A 20,812-nucleotide genomic window follows, 5' to 3' on the forward strand; every position below is an offset into this window, starting at 1 on the left:
ACTTCTCACTCTTACTCCCTACCCCCCGACTGATGGCACATTTTCCTCTGCAACAGCACGAAGCATTCATCTACTCAGCTGGTAAACCTGTTCAGAAAATGTGTCCAGGTTAAACTGGAACTGATCTGGCACAACCCCGTCTGTGTGAGGGCGGTTCTCTGTGAAGTCAAGCACCTCTCAGGACACGGGTGGGAGGACCTAAGTTTTCTGACAGAACGCCTGCTGCTCGTGCAGCGCCGGCCACAGAGGCAATGCACGCAGAAGTTACAGCACTGCAGACAATCAAGACTCCCCAGATCATCCTCCTTCTCCTTGACCTTCCTCCTTTCCCCTTCAGCTTTCTCCACAATGAAAAGAACTTTTCACAGACATTCTGACCTGTATTCTTTCCTATATATAGAAATAATTAAAGTCATCCATGCTCATTATTCCATTTTTTATGCCATTACATATGGCACTAACAGTAACCACAAACCAAGGCACTGAAATTTCTTCCACTGCAACTCAGAGATGAGCTGGAAGTAAATATACCTCTCAGAACTCAAAAGGTGCCAGGACACCCCCGTTAACTATCACAAAGCACATGATACAAGCAGGTCCTTCCTCATGTGTAGCACCAGAACTACCAAGGCAATGAAAGCTGAGATAGCACTCCTAGGAGTAGTAGTATTGGATCAATGTCAGAAGCAGAAACAACAATTTTAATTTTAATCTTAATTTTTAAGGCCCTTTTTCATCAGCAACAAATGCGGCAGAAAACTATGACATTTTTCCTGAAAGCAGCTAATATTTTTCAGTCACCCTCCCGATATTAACACATTTATGTTAAGTTTAAAAAAAAGTGTACCAAGCATATATATATATATATAAAGGCAGAAATTTGCTACATGAAAATAAAAGTTATATTTGGGGTCTATTAATTTTGAAAACACTCTAGCAACCACATTGCCTGCAATAATTTGTTGAAATTATGGAAAAAAACTTAGAAATCTAAGCCAAGTTTCTAATATGAACATGGAGCAACTTCAAGAAGATGTGAGGTGAACAAAATACTAAAGCTCCCCTTACCTCTGTAAATGTTTGGTATAGCTTGTTCACTTCAGCATAAGCCTGGGGAAGTACACCATTATAATCTGACCTTGAACTGAAAGCATGGAGTAATTTTTTTGATTCCTGGAGCAAGATACGCACTGTTGAGGAATCAACCGGTTTACCTGATATTTAGCCATTAATAGGGGAAATAGGAAAAAAAAAAAAACAAAACAACAAACTATTAGATGTTAGGAGCTATCAATCCTAGGAGGCAAATTTAATACTCAAGTATCTGGATTAACTAAAGTACATAAGGCCTGAAAATGGTTCAGAAGCATTAGATAAAACAGACTTGAGAAACGTGTGTGAGGTTAAGATTACTCACTTCTTAATCAAGTCTTCCAAATTTATCCCAGGATCTTGCAAGAAGATCAACTGGCATATCTAAAATAATTCTGCAGAACAGCAATATCCCAAAAGAGGTATACCTATTAAAATCAAATACTTGAAAACATCTTTAAATAAATTAAAGGGGTTTGGGGGATTTTTGTTGGCTTTTTTTGAAAACAAACCTCTCTGCCCTCATCTATCACATTAAGTAGAGTTCACTCCTCCATCATTTATTTGGCAAATGCAGATCATTTGGCCACACATAACATGGTGGCAAAGGAGGGAGCAGGAGTATTTACTTTTTAAAATTAGTTCAGAGACTTTGGTGACCATTAATATATATACTCATTCAAATGTTTTCCCCCTGATTTGTGCAGGTACATAGAGATGAGTGGAATAGATTCTTACATGCCTGATAGTGTCCATACATTTGCTTTTACTGTCTTTGTATAAAATGCAGGAAAAAAAAACGAGCAGAGTACTGAATTACAAAACAAACACAAACAAACAAACAGCAACTCAGAAAAAAGAAGGAAACATTTCTGAAATAATTCTCATGATTTTTGCAGGTGATATTAGACCATCTGGGACCAGATCCCTGACAGACTTGATCTTGGCACAAGCCTTCTTTTTATTTTATTTTATTTTTTTAATGTAATTCATAGCTCATCAATTTCAATTCAATTCTGGCTTTAAGGCTACAAAAACAGTGCTGGGATTTTGTCACCCATTTGGGGAATAAATTGTGCATCAATACAAAAGTAGATAAGACTGTCCAAGGTATAGCTCCATTTGGATAATCTTAAATTGAAAAAAAAGGCAGAAGAGGATGGAACACATTACTATATAAACACAGAGTTTATGCCTTTTCAGACTTTCTTCTGTAACTAATGAAACCAGAACAGTGAGGTTTTTTACAAGTTTACAATTAACATTCTCAGAGATCCTTACCTGTACAAAGGTGTTTATCGAGACATTCAATGGTTGAAAGTAAACTCCTTGGCACAACATAACCAAACACAGCCATCCAGTGTTTTTTATAACACTTCAGCAAGTTTACTAATGTCCATGGTGGCTTCAGATACAGTATCTGAAAGATAACATGTTACAAATTCAGAGGCTGACTTTCATACAGACATATTCCTATACATTTCACAACTGCTCTATTCTTCAGTAATGTTATGATTTGCACCTGCTGGAGGAGAATTCCAGTGATTCCTCAGAAATAAGGCCATATTCAGATTTAACAAGTTTATCTATTAAAAAATACTTAATTCAGGTTAAACAGATGTTCATGTAGAAGTGTTCAGCATACAGTAATAATTTTTCAACATTTTCATGATTTTTGGTTCTCATTTCCTCAAATGTTCCAAATACTCTCTAGTTATCCCCTAAAATGATTTATTAATTAATTAATGTATTAATTGTGTACGTAAGCCAGAACAAGAGTAAGTATAGCTTTGATATTTGTTAAAGAAGTGAAAATAAACAGTTTTCCTAGCTGCGACTATATATAAATGAAGTAATATATGCATATTTCAATAAAATTGAAATTTATTACTACCAAATAAAGCTAGTGTTTAGGAGGATGTTAATAGGAATCAATTAAATTAATCAGAAGTGCCCAAAGCTTAACAGCTAATCAAAGCTCTATCTTGTGGAACAACAGTCATCCTATTCAAATTTTTTTTTTTTTTTTGGTGAAAGCCACAAAGGCTAATCTGCAATAAGTTTAAACCTTTAACTAACCATTACCAGCTATAAAATCAAATCTAAACCAAAGAATAGATAATTTGAAAGTGCCTTGTACATGAGTATTTATCTTCTGTTAACAATACTTTTGAAAGACTGAGTGTTTGGAGGTTCTCATAAGCGTCTTTAATTCTGTATCTGCACTGTAACCAACGTAGCTGAGAACAATTTTATCCACATGGTATATATAAAAGGACCTGTTCAGATGGGGAAGAAGTGCCTGCAACAACAGTGCCTCAATATTATCGAAAACATAATGGAAGAATTTCTTGAAGGACATGTTTACAATGCAGTGATTTAACCATACTAAAAAAGCCAAAATAGAAATTGAATGCAATACAAAGACTTCTGAAAATTCACACTGAACAGCCAGCATCTCTGTTACCATTATTATTAAAAGACTATTAAAACACTGCACAGTCATTACTGGTCAAATAGAATAATCTTGTTATAAAAGGAACCAGTAAAACTGAACACTGACCTGTTCACTGCTAGTGAACCGTTATGTTAGAGAACCAGATGACTTAGCTGTCTGGCTTAGCACAGGTACTAAATGTAATGAAAATACCAAGGACATTTCAACCTCTTAATACTTGAAATATCAAGCAAGATGACGTAAGAAATCACCTCCATCCATAGGTTTCCAAATGCAATTTTCATTTCGGTCTCCAAAATACAAGATAAAGCTTCTCCTAAATTCTTTTCAAGATCTGGAAGTATATTTGGGAATTGCGCAGTAAAACTAGCATCACTTCCTTCTGTTTTCTTGAATTCTGTATCTGTCAAACCAATGATAACAAAACGTACTTATTGCAACTGTTTCTGTATCTAATTTATGTTAGTACACAAATAACTTGTCCCCATAAATAAAGACAGACTGCACGTTATGTTACAAAGCAGATGGACTGCATCTAATTAGGTTTCAAGTATTTCTAGTTATACCCACTTGTACTGTGGGTATTTTTCATTATGAGCTACTAACTGAGATTAATTTCCCCAGAGCATTATTCATTTGTGATTTTACTCCACATTGCTTTTCTTCTTCAATAACTTAGATTGTATACAGCCAGTGGGATTATCAGCAAGCATAAAAAGATCACTTCTTAATACTGTAACCTGTATTTGTATCTTTGGAAAAATGAACAGAACAAGCAACCAGGAATCAAATTCTACTGTTTGGGATGCAGGTAAAAGTATTAGCATAAAATATAAGGAGGGATCTTAGCGTGCTGAATTTTACAACTACTAAGAATAGGACCCAAACTGGCTCACCTGGAAAAACCTCTTTTCAGTCCTAAAAAGTGCAAGACATCTTTTAAATTACTATAAACATAGTAAACGCATGCTGTGTTTTTTTCTGCAAGACAAAAGTATGTCATATTTGAGTTTCTTAGAACTCTGAAAGATATTTGAACAAAGGTCCCAAACTTTCAGAAAACCATTTACCTTTGGGGAAAAAAAAAATCTTCCTCAAACAAAAAGCATTCTTAAGGATTGAAAGTATATGAAAACTGAAGTTATAGTAGAAACTATTCTCCCTCTCCTACACTGATTATTATGTGTCTCAAAAACCAGCATATGTATATGTGCACATTAAACAAACCTACCACACTTTGACTGTTGCAGTTCATCACAGTTCTGGTGCCTGTTTACGTTCAGATTCTGTAGAGCAGTAACCAAATCAGCTTTGCAGAATGCCTTGATCTCACTCACAATGGCTTTATTACATAAATTTTTATCATCCCTAGGAGAAGAGAATTAATTGTTGACATAAAACTGACATTCCTACATAGTAAGTAATAAAAGCAACACACTGAAAAAATTGTCTTTGGTAAGCTTATTTTGTGAACTTTATATATTTTTTTTTAATCAAACAATCAGAAGCAGTTTCAAAAAATGAAACCAAAAAATTAACCAAAGCATCTATTCTGAAAAAGTTAGAAACGTACTGAAAAATGTTTCAGGCTTTCAGTTTGCTTTAAGAAAAAAAACAGCTGTAAATACTACAGCAATGATGCCTAGTTGCTATGATCTTAGAATGCAAGCAAGGCAATAATTCAAAGACAGTAGTATCTTGATTGCTACAATAAATTCTCATTTTCAAAACCCTTTTTTATGGTTCTACTGGCCAAACCATTGTCCCAGATGCTGCCCTGAGGTATACACAGCTCCAGCAGAACTACTATAAAGATGCAGTATAAAGTTGGATCCTAGTACTTTCTCAAAAATTCCCATGGCTTATATTGATAAAGGATAAAGGGATTTTCAGATGAAAGCACTTACGATGTCACCTTTTGTTCTTTACTCAGAGAAACCTAAAATTATCAATACTGTGATTGAAATAGTATTTTCAGCAGCAACCCAATCCACACATGTCAACTTCAAACAAACCAACTGATGCCTACTGTCTTAACCCCACTTACAGAAACTACGCAGGAAATGGTTCCAGCACAGACCAAAGCCAGCTGTTTACAGTACCTGTCAAGGATTATTAGCCCTTGAAAAACTGGCTTCATGGGGCTTGTATAAAATTGAGAATCGATACTCAGAAGTCAGCTGTTATCCTCACAAAACAAGAACAGAGGCAAACCTGTCTCCATGTTCCCTCTTTCTAAGATTAATGTTCAGTGCCCACCCTCCTCCCCAAACCAGAGGCAAATCTATCTCCATCTTCCCTCTAAGATTAACCCCTGACCATATTTAGCACTGTTCTAAACAGGTGAGCAGAAACAAGGTATCTAACTGGATCTCAATCATTAATACAACATAGAAAAAAAATATTTGTAACTCCAGTAATATTTTTTATGAGAAATCAGAATAAAACCTGAGAAAGCTATGCTTTAAAGTGTTTACAAATTGAATATTGAGTAAACTTAATTCTACTTCAGGCCTCATGCACATGAAGGTGATTAAGTCCACAACCTTTGTGTTTTATTATATCCTTCTACTCTAGGTTTTAACAGGGTAATTGTTTTTCAAAAACCTTACTTCAGAAACAGCTCTTCATTTTAAGATATGATTGGAAAATAGTGTATTTGGCATGAGAATAATTGACAGCTGATCAGAGACCTAGAACCACACAGGAACTCACGTGCAGAGTATGACAACAGCTTGAGGAAAAAGGTTCTGATACTGCAGACAACATTGTAAAACACGATCGTCATTGTTCTCGACACTCAGGCCATCTGCAAATTTAGTTAAGACAGTGCTGACACGTTCAGAAGTAGCTCAACATAAGAAATACTTCAGTGTAGTCATGATACTGTTTTTAAACTTAATACTCCCCAAACAAGGACAGAGAAGTGTAATCTAAACACAAATCTGAGGTTTGAATTCTTAGGTGCTACTCCACTCAAAACCGCTTATAGCTTTGCCAGAAAATGTCAAGTGAGCCACATGTAAATTCAAGTATGTTAGCTTTTGTGATGACCGAGTCAAAAGCAAAAGCACACAACATATCCTTAGCTCGTAGGTAAAACTAACTACACGAATTTTCATTAAGTAACCCCCCACTTACCAACAGATGTGGCTAAGTGAGAAACAATGGATAAAACACTAGTGAAGAAAGCATTAATCTGAGTAAGGTATTTGCATACTATAGCCTTGGATATGCTCTGAAGGCTGCTGCAAGCTGTTAGGTAATTTTAATTAGAAAGTTGCGGAGTAAAGACTGTATTAAACTCAAAACAGTAGGTGAACTGCAAGAATTTAAAGTACCCAAAACAAACTGATTGCACATATATTACATATTTTTTGAGAAGCAAGCTGCATGGATTGCCCCCACAATTTTGAATCTTGGTTTTTGAGACACGTGTAGATGAACTGGACTGCAGGGATAGCTTTGTCCCGAACATGCTGCAACATTTTCCCCTTCTTCAAGTTGTCCAACTCTTGTAGAACAACCCAGGGAATTATTAATGCAAGTCTGCCAACACCTGGAAGGAAAAAGAAAAAAAAAACACAACCGCAAAACAATGGCATTTTGAAGAGCCATGCAAACTACTACAGATAACTCTTAATTCAAACATTGTATTTATCTAAGTTCACACTTATCTTTTTTACCAGTAGTTTCCATATGCCATCCTCTAGAGTATCTAGCATTAAAAAGTCAACAACTGAAAAAGGTCAAGTTCCCTCTTTCTAATCTAACCTCAAACTGGCACTATGCTGGTTCCATGTAAAAATTACAGTATTAGGTGAACAAAAGGAAGACACAATTTTAATCAACAGAATACTCTGACAACAATGTATGGCAATATTATAAAATGTATTTGCAGCAGTTATCATCTTGTCGCACACTCACTGTAGGATGTTAAAGCAAGGTGACAGCAGCTGAAATAACAGGCTGAAAATACCTGAATGACCACAACAGTCACTGTGCCAAATAAAATAAAAGGAGCAATGATTTGTGCCAATTGCCAAGCATTCCTAAGTCGGGAAGTATGGATATTGGACCATGGCTTTATTTGTATGCAAGTATGGTCTGAACTTTGAAACTATTATATATGAAATACATGGTAAATTAGAAATTTAATGACTGTTCTGTTGGTCCACTGTGGCAGGTGCACCCACCCTGATGAAAGACCGTTGAGCCACTATACTTGCTAACTCTGGTGAAATAGAAAACCATCTGCTGACTCTAGCCTCCAGTGAAATGCAAAAGTATCTGCTAGTTCTGGCAAATATCTGCTGACTTTGGACAGACTCAGGTAACCACAACCCCTGCTGGTTTTGGTCACAATGGGGTTGCACAACTGGAACCCACACTTTGGTCAAAGGCTGAGACCCTCAGCCAATGTGGACAATCACGACCCTGTTTTGACCATAGGTCAGATTTGACTAGGGTACAAATGGGGTCCTGCTGGAGGACAAATGGTGCCAGTCCTCCTTGGAGCAGCGGGTCTGCAGTCAGGGACTCTCCCCTTGGGTCGGGACACCGCCTGGGGTAACTCCTTGAGGGTGAGAGCCCTCATCTGATAGGTGATTTGCACATTTTGGTTCATCATTTCTAAAGCTTAAGCATTCTTAAGTCAGTCATGCAGTAATTAACCTCCTCTTACATCCTGAACGTGTCGTATGCTGAGGTTGAAGTATTAAATGATTTTTGATTAGAACAAGTTTCCTTTGAGCTTATAAAACCTAAGACAATTTTGTGAGCCTTCACGACATTAATTGACATAGTAACTCAATGGAAGGTCTTCCTTGCCCTTTGTGCCTTTCCATTAGGCTCAAAACCATTGACCAAGCCTGGGCCTAGGAGTGGATCCAGCCCCCACCTAGACCCCTCTCTGAGAAGTTTAGAAAGCTTAGAAAGTTTAGGGGTCCATTCTGAACCTTGTGACTCAACAGGAGGGTCTCCTGACAGTTTTGTCTGACCCTGTCCTCTGTGCAGTAAATACCAAGTGATCCTTGCCATCAAATCTTGTTAAACCATTGTCTCATTTACTATCAAACTTTGTTAAGTCGCACTTTTACAAATTCACATTAAAATTACTTTTGCTAATATCTTTGACAGTGATTAAGCGATCTAAATCACTCATCCATGACATCCACCCATGACAAATACTTCGGGTTTTTTCTCATTCACGTTATAGGAATACAATTATGAAAAAATACATTGATATCCATCTGCTTTGTAATAAATAGGTCAAGAATTGGCAATGTTCTGAACATAATGGGTCTGGTGCGGGGTGAGAAATTGGGAGCTGCAATATTCTAAAAAAGGCATTCCAGTGTATACAGTGCAACACCATTCCTAGTATGGGAAAGAGAAATAGTCTGATGCAGTCTTGAAAATTACTCAGGGCCTTATTAAAGTTATTTTCCAGGTGGCCAGAATAAGTGTATTCATTAGCTGAAAGCATCAAAGCACCCTAAGTATTCTGATAGATTCCAAATGTCTACCAACAGCTGACATGCACAATCCTAATCCTGCTAACATTAAATCACTAAAAGCTTTACAACATATTAAAGCCAAACATTAAAGCCAGTCTGCAATCTGAATTCCTGAGAAATTGCTCACACATCCCGTGATTTCTGTGACTTTTACCAAGACAGAAATAAAACACTGACCGCTTATCAGATTTTAAACGTTTTTAGATTTCTAGTAAAATAAAAAGCTAAGAAGAGAGTAGAAAACATCATTACCACTAGTAATGGATTAAATGTTTACAAGTATGTTCTTACAATAGGCAAGACTTACTTACCTCTAAGAATTGACACACATTCCTGGGAAGGCTGACCACGATTCTCTGCAGGTATGCAGCTATAAGCACAGTAGGTTCTACTTGCATAGCTGAACTTTCCTTAAGAGGCAGCCTACTTGGGTTCCCAGAACCAGCCTCTTAAGTGTGAGCCTTCTGCCCCTGTATGAAACCTGCTGCCTTTTTAAGGAGCCCAGGTTTCTTTTTCTTCACATAGCCTGAAGTTCTTAAAACATCCGCTTTTTCTTAAAATGTCTTATTGATCACCGTGTATTCACATACCTGGTATATCCTCAGATTTCAGGGATCTGACAAACTCAAGGTGACTAATCATTATATTTGTGTCAATCACCACTAATATGTTCAGACCAGAAGTAAAAGTGTCTGGGGGAAAAAAAAAAAAAAAAGGAAAAAAACCCACTCAGTTGTGAAAAAAAATCTGTTGTGTACTCTCTACTCAGACCATTAACCGACTGTATTAACAAGGTGCAAGTAGTTACCAAAGAACATCAAATCATGACGTACCAGCAGCAATATTTAAATCCTGTTCTGGCAGATCTATTTCCATACTTGTAAGTTCTCCACAAGTCTGTATGACAGACAGCCCCATCTTCTTCTCAACACGAGCCACATGCAAATCTTCAACTATCTGCATCTACATTGAAAATAATTTGCATGTATAAAATTAATTATAAGTAATCACTTAAGAATTGTTCCCAAAAAGAATACTGTCGCATAAATGATGTTGTATTAAAACTGACTGAAAATGAAGCATGAAAAATTTGAGGTTGGTACAACAAATGTAAAGCTATGAGAAACTTCTGCACAACCTCCACTATAAGGAGTCCATAAAAGATGTCCAAAATATGGCATAGAGGGAAGATTTGTTTATGACCTTTCTACCTGGTACCCAAAAGCTTTGTTCCAGTTTTTGCTACATCAACTGCATGGTTCCTGACAGGGGTTTCTGAAAAAAATATGCCTCTCTTCCAACTTGAAAGTTAGAGGATGGACAACGAGATAGCTAGGGTATGTAAGCAACTATGAAATTCCCCTACATTGCAGAGAATAACAGAAAGGCAATCTTTCTATCTCAAAAAGTTCCTGATTAGCAGTACTTTAGCACTTTTGTTTAGTTTTTTTTAAACATGCTCCACGATTTTTAAAGTGTAGCTCATAAACCAACAATGCAAAATACTAGAAAAGGTCACGGAATTGTCCAGTTACACAATCTCCGTGCCATGAGTTTTTAAAACAACTGAGAAGTGTTAAAATAAAGCATTACTAACCTCTTGGTCTGCTTCTGGGTTCTGACTGTTTTGAACGGGTGGAAAGACTTCAAATCTCTGTAGAAAGAATTAAAAAAAACCATACCAACAACATAAATTGTCATGGAAGACTGAGGAACAAATGATCCCCGTGTCACAAGTTTCAGAATATAGCTCTTCAGTTAAACAAGTACATCACTAACCTTTTGGACAGACTCTATGTCCTCACCTTCTCGGTAAGAATCAGATGTGCACGGGACCTCAAAATTCTAGAAACAAGTAGGAATGGAAGTAGAACACGTATCAGTCTTTTAGAGTGCTTTGTAGAGAAAACACTGAATATTCCCATATGAATTGAATAGGTAACATAAAACATATTTAGATATCCACGATGAAGCATCTACAGTATCATCTCAAAAGGGCTTGTAAGGATGGCTTTTTAAAAAATAGAGTATATTAAAATAAAAATAGCGTAAGCCTATTTTTCCAGTGTCTCCTGGGTTTGTGACTATGTTATTCTTGCCCTGGGCTTCCCAGTAAAAGACAGACATGAATTTAACAGAGTGAATTGAGCAACGGGTCCCTAAGACAGTTAAAGGACTGGGGCGTGTCATACAAGAGGCTGAAAGAGCTAGGACTGTTTGGCCTGGAGAAGAAAAGGGGGAGTCCTATCAATGTTTATAAATATCTGATGGGAGGGTGTAAAGAAGATGGAACCAGACTCTTAGCAGTGCCCAGTGCCAGGACAAGAAGCAACAGACACGAACTGAAATACAGCAAATTGCATCTGAACATTAAAAACCCCACTTTTTTACAGTGAAGGTGCTTGAACAGGCTGCCCAGAGAGGTTGTGGAGTCTCCATCCTTAGAGATATTCAAAACCTGACTGCACATGCAGCACCTGCTCTAGCTGACTCCACCTGAGCAAGGGGGTTGGACTAGACAATCTCTAGAGGTGCCTTCCAACCTCAACAATTCCATGATTCCGTAGGTAAAGAATGCTATCTTTGCATATGCACAAAATGATTGCACTACCGTAACGTGAACTGAAATCTCCAAAAATGCTAGGCATGTTAAAAGAGAACAACAACAACAAAGGAACTACGCTCAAGATAAAGTTGAGGCGCAGGGCCAAACACAGGCTAGAACTCAGAAACAAACTGAGCACAGCCAAAGGTGAAGTTCTGCATGAAGCGTAGAAATTTAGTCTTAGATCTACAACAAGTACTCCTAGCATCCCTTTGCCAGCAATGAGCATCTGTGTGGCAGGCAAGTTTCCACTGGTTCAGTTTATTCATTCAAAAAATGATACAACCGTGTCAGCTCAAAAAAAAATTGTTGCCTAAATTGAAGTATTTCACACTCCCAACAGCAATGAAAGGCTATGGAAGCATACGTGCAGACACAGTCCTAATACACAAGACCTTTATTCTTCTAGTTTGTTGAGCCATTTAGCAGAGCAGAGAAACATTTTAACATGGTTTAGACTGGGATCAGAAAAAATCCATATAGTTAGCCATGAAATCCTGTTTGATATCTGTGAGAAGACAATTTGCTTATGTGAAAACTGCCTGCCATTCAGAAACTAGCCTGAAACATCTATCACATAATAAAAATAACGGGGTTCTCATTACCTGTTTAAAACATGATGCTGTGGCTTCAAAGTCTCTTTCTTTAGTCCCTGAACTATCAGTAGCTTCATCAGGACCAGCATACTGTTTTTTTCCGTTTACAAGAGTCCCACTGTTGTGGTGTTTCAGTTGAATAGTGTGATGGTGTATGTTTATTCACATGTCGTTTTTTCTTAGAAAATTTCTTATGTTCTTCTTCATACTCTTCTTCCCAAGACCTAGATGGTGTATTTGGCTTCTTAGCGAAAGGCCTATCATCATGCACAGTCCCGGTAGAGGTGTCAGATGGCTCTTTTGGAATTCTGACATCTTCACTCCATTTTTTTGATCCATCTGCCTTTTTATGTGGTACGTGTGAATTGTACGCAGATGACTTAAATTTTTCCAACATAGTTTGTTCTGCTTTTAACTTTAATTTGCAGAGTTCAGCTTTCTCTGTCTTCTTCTTCAACGCCTTGTGCCTCTGAACTGCAAAGCTATGCCAGAGTCTTTTTCCTTCTGTTCCATCGAAACGACTTTTGTTATAACTTTCCTTGCTAGTACTCACTGTATCAGGAGTCCGTGTACTTTTTCCATGTTTAATTTCTTTGGCTTTAAATTCGATAACTATTCTCTTTTGCTTTTCAGTTTGGATTAAAGAATTGGCTGTGGATCTGCTTCCATTTGGAGATTTTCCTCGAGATCTTCCATCAGCGCCGTGAGAAATATTAGAACTTTGGTCTTGCTTCTTTTCTTGCCCATCTTTCTCTATTTTGACTCTATAGAAACATAACAAAGTAATGTAATCTAGCTCAGTTGATATAAAAGAACAAAAAATAAACACAAAACCTCCCCAACCTACACTCGATTTAGGCACTTACAGCTAACTATTTATGAGTGCTAGTTTGGTATGTTCCTAAATAGGAACTTGCAGCAACATTTGTCCTTTAAAATCGTTTGATACAGCATTTTTAGTATTTACATTTTTCCTCGCTGTACAGCTATTTTAGCTTACAAAAATGGAGAAAAAGCTTTTTCTGCACTCACTACCTATTGGTTTGAGAGATGCCTTACGAAGTCTAGTTTCATCTTATCACACAGACAAATGTTGACAACAGTTTAATTATATATGAGGTGTGTCACCCTAAAATTCAAGTGTGCAGCAGTTCAGCTTGTTCGCACAGTGCCAACCACCACACAGCTTTCAAACAGTGCAGGATAAACAGACTGGAGAACTCGGAAAAGAAACGATTGATGGAAACATGGTAACATTCTACAGAAATCATGAATTATATGAAAAACAAATAGGAAACTCTTTTAAGAGCAGAGAAAATACCCAATACATTTGTCACACACTAGGTTAAAAATACCCAAAGAAAGTTTCTATCATATTCTATAATAGAGTTGTCAAAAATGTTGGGGAGGTAAAAGCCACTTGACAAACTCGTGAAGTATGGGTAACTTAAACGCACCGACTGGCATCCAACTTCTGATTTAGGAGACGCCTAACTGGCTCTTAGAAGATGGAAGGGTGTACAACAGGTAAAATAATATGTGAAACAAGACAAGTACAAAATTCTTTCCTACACAAGCCCTACTGGCCACCGTCAGGGATGGGGTACTGGGCCAGACAGTTTTGGCATGAACATAGTTAGTGTTTTATGGTTGTATCATACTGTACTAACAAATAGTGCTTAACAGTATCTATACATGCAGCTAAATATCTTACAACTTACAACTCCAGTCTGAAAGAAACTGCAACAAGATTTTGCCATGATTAAGAAACAATCAAAAGCTTTTCCATCTCAAGATTCATGAGAACATTCTCTTTATACAAAGTAGTTTTCAAACACTGCCTACATTTGCTACACTCCAGGTTGCTTTCTTTGCCTTGGAATCAATTACTTCAAGCATCAGGAGATATCAGTGATTTCAGGACTACAGGACTATTAAAGGTACTAAGTTCACTGCAGAACTATTCTCCAGGCTTCACTTGAACCTTTTTTTGCGAACAAAACACATGTAATATGCAATACAGACCAATAAGCTAGTACCCAAGACAAAAAAAAAAAAAAATATATTTTTATGACAGCAGCGTTGGAAGGATATAATTCCTACCTTATCTGAAGTGTAGTAGCATACATCAGAGTTAAAAATCGTAATTCTGAACCCTGTCTTCTCAACTATCTCAAACTGCCCAGCTTTAACAGAATCCAGTCATTAATGCAATGCCAATACTTCATCAGTCAAAATACCATATTTTATTTGGTGAACAAGTCAAACAAAATTCTTAATATTCAGTATTAAAAAAAGTCTGTGATTGTTTTATTTTTAAGTAGTTCCATTTAATGACAGAGCAAGAATTTACCTGTGAAATTCTGTCTCTCCTTTCATAGTATGCGTATAAGATCTTGGGTCTTCAGAGTTCTGAAAGAAGAAAAAAAATCCAAGGGCTTACAGAGGAAACTACAGTTAAAAAAAAACCCTTCATAAGATGGAACAAGCTATTATTTCATACTAAATTCATTATGATTTTGAGTAAGTGAACCTTGAAAAAGGCAGCCACATACCCTGCTATAATTTAGATTTTGTTGTATTTAGAAACACAAGGGGAAAAATTGAATGTGGCACACAGTCCTGGGTTATAAATAGAGAAAGCTCAACTAACTAAACACACTTAAGTTTCATGGGTTTCATATAGTCTACAAGTATATCAATATGTAAAATATACATTTTTGTATATTTATAAAAATTCTTAGGGAAATAAAAGTTACCCAAAGACTGTGTGCAGCTACCCCCAAGGTAAGGCCAAACACAGGATATGTCTAGCCATGGTTTCTGTGTAGAAGAGAAGTGTTACTAATTCTCATAGGATTTACTAACTAGGTGAAAAAGTGTGAAACCACAGTTAGGCAGGCCTGGTTAAGAGTAAAGACAGTCCCCAAACAAAGAACTTCAACAGCCCTTGTTTAGAAACCAGTTATAACACTGCTTGGCATACCTATATCACAAGCTGAAGACCTCTTAGCCATACTGTGATCACACTGAAGAAACACTTGCTACTATTCAGAGGTTTCCTTATCTTTTTACTATTGTTAGTTTGGGTTCTCAGTTGCGTGCACTGATCAATGTCTGTATATAGTAATATTTAATGCTGTCTCAAACAGAGAGAAGTCATGCAACAGTTAAAACTCTGTATTCTTCAAACTGGTATAAGCACTAGCAATGGCAACATAGCTGTAGTACAAGGCTTTAAGGAAAGCTTTTGCCCTTTGTAATACATAAGTAAAAACAAAAGCTACCTTAGAATAAGTTAATGTTAAAGGAAAAATTGAATAATAATAAGGAATTCAGGAGGAAAAAAATTAGTTACAAATATTTGGCTTTGAACAACATTTTCCACATGAGCAAAAGGCTCCTAACATGTATAACTCAGTTTGTAAGGCCATAATATCACACTCATTTACTAACACTTCCAAACATTTGTTGAGACATTTATGATAAGAGAGTTAAAAGTTCTCCTATCTCATATACACCTTACAAAATTAAAGGGGAAAAAAAAAAAAACTAGCAAACTTAAGTGTGGATTTATTAAACGACTGATTTATTGGATACGTATTACACTACTTACAGGAAATAACTTCCCAGAAAGGGATACGAACAATAAAAAAGAATGAGAAGCTATATACAATTGTGACCAGAAAGATTATCACTCCTGTAGTACCTCAATTTTACAAGCAATTCAATGAAAGCTTACGAGATACAAATATGTACCAGAGTTTACTAAGAATTTTGGTCATCAATTTGTGTTTCAGCGGTTAAAAGGAAATATTTGCAAGTCGTTTGCTAAAACGCTGCGAAGTACCATTTGTGTTTAATCAGAAAATTAAGATATACGATCCAAGGTAAAGAACAATCCAGGAAAACAGTAGTGGTTTTGGTAATAGTTTTAAGCTCAACTTTTCTCAACTAGGAAGATACACCAAAATAAAAAAAACTCTTATTTTCTGATACCCGCACTACTCATAGCATCTGGTGAGCAACACAAGCTAGTTATCTAGCTAGAACTTGCAGTTATCTGACCGATTCAAGCTTCCCGCTGTTCTTAACAACCCCATCATTAAATCTGATTCATTCTTCTACCACAGGACTGATAAACAATTCATGCACTTCTCTTGAATGTGGGGGTTTCAATTAAAATAATTATAATAATAGTAATACAGCTGTTCCTACTTTGTCATCCTGGCCATCCAAACAGTCTTCCTTTCTAGTTAATTTCTTCATCTTCTTTTTAGACATCTTCAAATCCTAAGAAAAACAGTTTCCATTATTATTTGTTTCAGGTTTTTATTTTCAGCTGGTATAAAAAAAAATAAATTTTGACTGCATAGAAAAAAAAATACTCTGTCATAGTTTGAGCTCAGAGGGCAAGTGAGCACCATACAGCCGCTCACTCCTTCCTTCCCCCCCAGCACTGAGAAGGTGAAAATAAGCCAGGCTTGAAATTTGAGATAGGACAGGGAGGGGCAAATCACCCATTATGGTCACAGGCAAAAGGCAGACGCGTTAGGGGAAAAAAAAAAAAAAAAACCAACATAGATTTATTACAACCACTAACAACAACACATAACAGAGTAGGACAGTGAGAAGCATTGCCACATCTGGAGAACACCTTCCCCCCACCCCTCCCTTCTTCCCGGGCTCAGCTCTGCTCCCGATATCTCTACCTCTTCCCCCAGGGGAGCAGGGGCAGGGAATGGGGGGTGCAGTCAGTGCTGCCGCTTCTGCCATCTGCGGTGGGGGGAGCTTCTGGAACTTGTTCGCCCTGCTCCAGCGTGGTCCCCCTCTCACAGCAGACAGTCCTCCACAAACTTTCTCCAACATGAGTCCCTTCCACAGGCCGCAGCATTTCCTTACACTGCTCCGGCACGGGACACCAACTTTCTCCGACTGGATTCTCTCCCACAGCTGCAGCCCTTCCCGAGCTGCTCCGGCGTGGGACTCCCCCGCATGCTGCAATCCTCCCAGTGCTGAACTACAGCAGCGGGGCTGCTTCTTCTCACAAGATCCCAGCCTCCTTCAGACACATTCACCTTAAATGGCCATGAGGCCCCTCACAGCCCATAAATCAGTGTCTGCTCCACCATAGCTCTTCATGGGTGGCGGGGGGGGCCGCCCTGCCGTCTCACCACAGGATACAGGGGGGTCTCTGCTCTGGCACACCTTCCCCCTTTCTTCCTCTGTTCCTCCACTGACCTTGGTGTTCATGCAGCTGCTGCAACTCCTCCTCACAAGTCCCACTCCTCCTCCCAGCTCCTTTATTAAATGCATTATCAGAGAGGCACAGCTGATTGGCTCGGCCCTGGTGCAGAGGTGGGACCGACTTGGAGCCAGGGGACCTTCAAGAAGCTTCTCACAGGCAACAACTGCTGCAGCCCCCACCTCTGCTATCAAAAAAATCCCCACCACTCACTCAGCCCCAGGACATACTCTAATAATCTTATTTCCTTTTCTCATCACAGAGCCACAGCTGATTTCAACAGGGTTAATCATTCACATCTCACTACTAAGAGAACTTCACAGGAAAAAAAGGATGTCAACTACTTTACCATCTGCTCCAGAGACATGCATTTTCTATCAGCAAACATACCACACTATTAGAGACAAGCATCCTTTAACATTTAGTCATTGTGGTGGTATAGACCTCCCTCCTGTCCTACACCACACTGTGATGCCAGGACCAGCCAACACTCTGTTCTTGTCTTGGGTTACAAGTGCAGTGAGCTGGGACAATCTGGCACTTCCTTGTCTTTTATACAAGTGCAGTGAGTTGGGATGATTAGGTGCTCCCTAACACACCTGAAACTCCTGCTGCCTGGGAATCATATCTAAAACTCCTGCTGCCTGGATTGCAGCCCACTCTGGAAGGTACCAGAACTACCTGACAAGAATTGTGGCCAAAATAAAAGATACTGACCAAAGTCAACCATCTCGTGCTCCTATAAGTAGCAATCCTAAGTGAGACCCTTTGAGCTCTCTCTGGGATCGCAGAAGGCTGTGACCCGGTATCTCCCTCTGAGTTGGGATGCCCCTTACAGCAGATTTCAAGAGGATTTTGAAGAACAGACTTTGTAAAAATTTCCAAGATTGTCTGCTGATAGATGCCGATGAAGAGAAAGGGTTCAAAGATTGTCTGCTGCTAAATGCTGATGAAGGAGAATAGCGAATAATTCACTACAATTAGATTTCTCCAAGTTCAAAGACCAGTTGGTACCAATAATTTACTTACTATTGAATCTCGTTAATCAGACTTTGTTAAGTCACACTTTCACAAACTCATGTTAAAAATCACTCGTTGATACCTTTGACAGTGATCCTTTAAGGGATCTAAACCATTCATCAGCGACAAACTGGTGTAGTCGGCAGGATGGCAAGTAGTATCATCTCTTACTTACAAAAGCACTGTATTAACCCAAACCCCAGATTTTCAGAAGAATGAGTCTGTGATAACTGGTATGAATGGGAAGGAGTAGAGAAGCAACTGAATGACTCAAGGGGTTCAATCAAGGATAGAACGCTAGGAACATGTTTAGAAGTGGCGTACCAGGAAAGCAAAGAAACAGTAAAATTAAAGATACACAAGATGAAATAGAGGGACATAAAGCTACTGAAATACTACCATCTTTAAGAACAGAACAATCACAGGATGGTTTGGCTTGGAAGGGATCTTAAACATAACCTAGTCCCAACTCCCACCCCCCTGCCCCGGGCAGGGCCCCCTTCCCCCAGCCCAGGGGGCTCCCAGCCCCGTCCAACCTGGCCTTGAACCCTTCCAGGGAGGGGGCAGCCACAGCTGCTCTGGGCACCCTGGGCCAGCGCCTCACCCCCCGCACAGGGAACAATTTCTGCCTTACATCTAACCTAAATCTGCCCTCTGTCAGTTTAAAATCATTATCCCTTGTCCTACCCCCACCCCCTGACCCAGAGTCCCTCCCCACCTTTCCTGTCCCCCCTTTAAGCCCTGGGAGGCCGCTCGAAGGTCTCCCCGGAGCCTTCTCTTCTCCAGGCTGAACCCCCCTGAAATCTCTCAGCCCAGCCTCCCAGGGGAATTGTTTTAACACAACAGTATTAATATGACAGTACCTTTTTCAGGAACAATTCATATGTGATTACTTGCAGTTGATTTAATACATGCAAATTTTTTTCAATGTAGATGCAAATAGTTGTAGACTTGCACGTTGATGGTGTTGCGAAGAGGATGGTGCTGTCTGTAGTACAGACTTGTGGAGACCTTACAAGTAAGGAAACAGATCTCGAAGAACAGGAGGGGGCGTGGAACTAGATGATCTTTAAGGTCCCTCCCAACCTAAACCATTCTATGATTTAAATATTTATGCTGGTATGTCACACTTTGATGTTCTTTGTTATCTACCTGCAACTAGTTACAACCACTGTGACTTCTGTCTTTAGTCCAAGCAGTTAAACAAGTTGAGAAAATACATCAGGGACAACCTATTCAGACTGGGTGGCCATTTAATTTGCCAGAAAGTCTTAAAAGGAACTGCTCACCCAGAAAGAATGCACAAAAAGGAAATGGTATGCCTACCTGGTGGGAGTAGCAGGTGAAAGGCTGAACTGAAGGACAAACAAAAATTTCCAAATTACAAATGCCTATAAACATTGACCCACTACCACTAAAAGTGCCATTTAAACCTTCACCAATTCTAGCTGCACCTCCCCTCACTGAGAAAGCACCAACTGAAGGCATTTGGCTCAGCAAAAAGAATAAATGCCAAGTGGCAGTATAAGGCTGCTGCATTAGAAATTAACACCGGCAAACGAGTAATAGAAGAAGGTGAATGTTGCGCACGAGTAGGAGAATTAAAGGCAGCGGTTCCAGCAGCACAAACCAGTAAAAGCCATCACGTCGACTCCTATGCCGTGTGGGCGGGGGCCACGCAAGGGCTTGGCAATGCGAACCCCCAACTTCGGGAGGAAGGAGAGCCGTCAAGTTTTAAAGCAGCTCCAACTATCGAACTCTCGGCTTCGCCCGTCTCCCCTCCCCGTGGGGTGGCGGTAATATCGTGACATCTCGCAACAGCTACACCAACTAGTCGTGCGGGCGTGCCGCCAAGGAGAGGCTGAAGCGGGCCCTAATCAAGCTTCTCCAGAAGCTCCCGGGTTTAATTTCCGGAGTACAGGTCAACCACCTAAGCAGCTAAGCCACAAAGCCAGCGGGGAAGCGCACGGCTCTCAGCCAGCCCTCAGCGCGGAGCGGCTGGAAGCGGCTAGCGGGAGGGCGGCTGCCCCGCCACGACCCACGCGTGGAGAATGGGCCGAGCCCCCGGGAGCACAACCCGGCCGGCCTCCCCCAACGCACCGCACCCCTCCGCGGGCAGCTCGGACGTACCCTCCCGTCGAAGAGGAGGAGGAGGCGGGCACCGGCTCCGCGCCCCACACCCCGTCGCGGAGACGGCCCACGGCGGAGCGGCCTGAGGGCTCCGCCACAGCCCCCGGCCCCGGTCCCTCCCCGCCGCGGGGCGCGCTGGGAAATGTA

At 39.5% G+C, this 20,812-nt stretch overlaps 1 protein-coding gene across 1 annotated transcript in view; it reads right to left on the bottom strand.

Moving 5' to 3' along the window:
* SWT1 (SWT1 RNA endoribonuclease homolog) overlaps positions 1–20,771 on the bottom strand; it is a 39,702-nt gene extending 18,931 nt beyond the window's left edge. Inside the window, 15 exon segments of the mRNA XM_042784487.1 lie at positions 1,069–1,214; positions 2,374–2,512; positions 3,802–3,953; positions 4,782–4,918; positions 6,266–6,359; positions 6,921–7,109; positions 9,660–9,761; positions 9,903–10,032; positions 10,667–10,723; positions 10,849–10,914; positions 12,280–12,369; positions 12,371–13,034; positions 14,624–14,682; positions 16,489–16,563; positions 20,666–20,771. Of these exon segments, the coding sequence (XP_042640421.1) occupies positions 1,069–1,214; positions 2,374–2,512; positions 3,802–3,953; positions 4,782–4,918; positions 6,266–6,359; positions 6,921–7,109; positions 9,660–9,761; positions 9,903–10,032; positions 10,667–10,723; positions 10,849–10,914; positions 12,280–12,369; positions 12,371–13,034; positions 14,624–14,682; positions 16,489–16,554 (2,091 nt within the window). The 5' untranslated portion in view covers positions 16,555–16,563; positions 20,666–20,771.
* Positions 20,772–20,812: the final 41 nt, after the last annotated feature.

This window comes from Tyto alba, unplaced genomic scaffold, assembly GCF_018691265.1.
Source record: "Tyto alba isolate M040663 unplaced genomic scaffold, T.alba_DEE_v4.0 Super-Scaffold_1000006, whole genome shotgun sequence".
Lineage (NCBI taxonomy): Eukaryota > Metazoa > Chordata > Aves > Strigiformes > Tytonidae > Tyto > Tyto alba.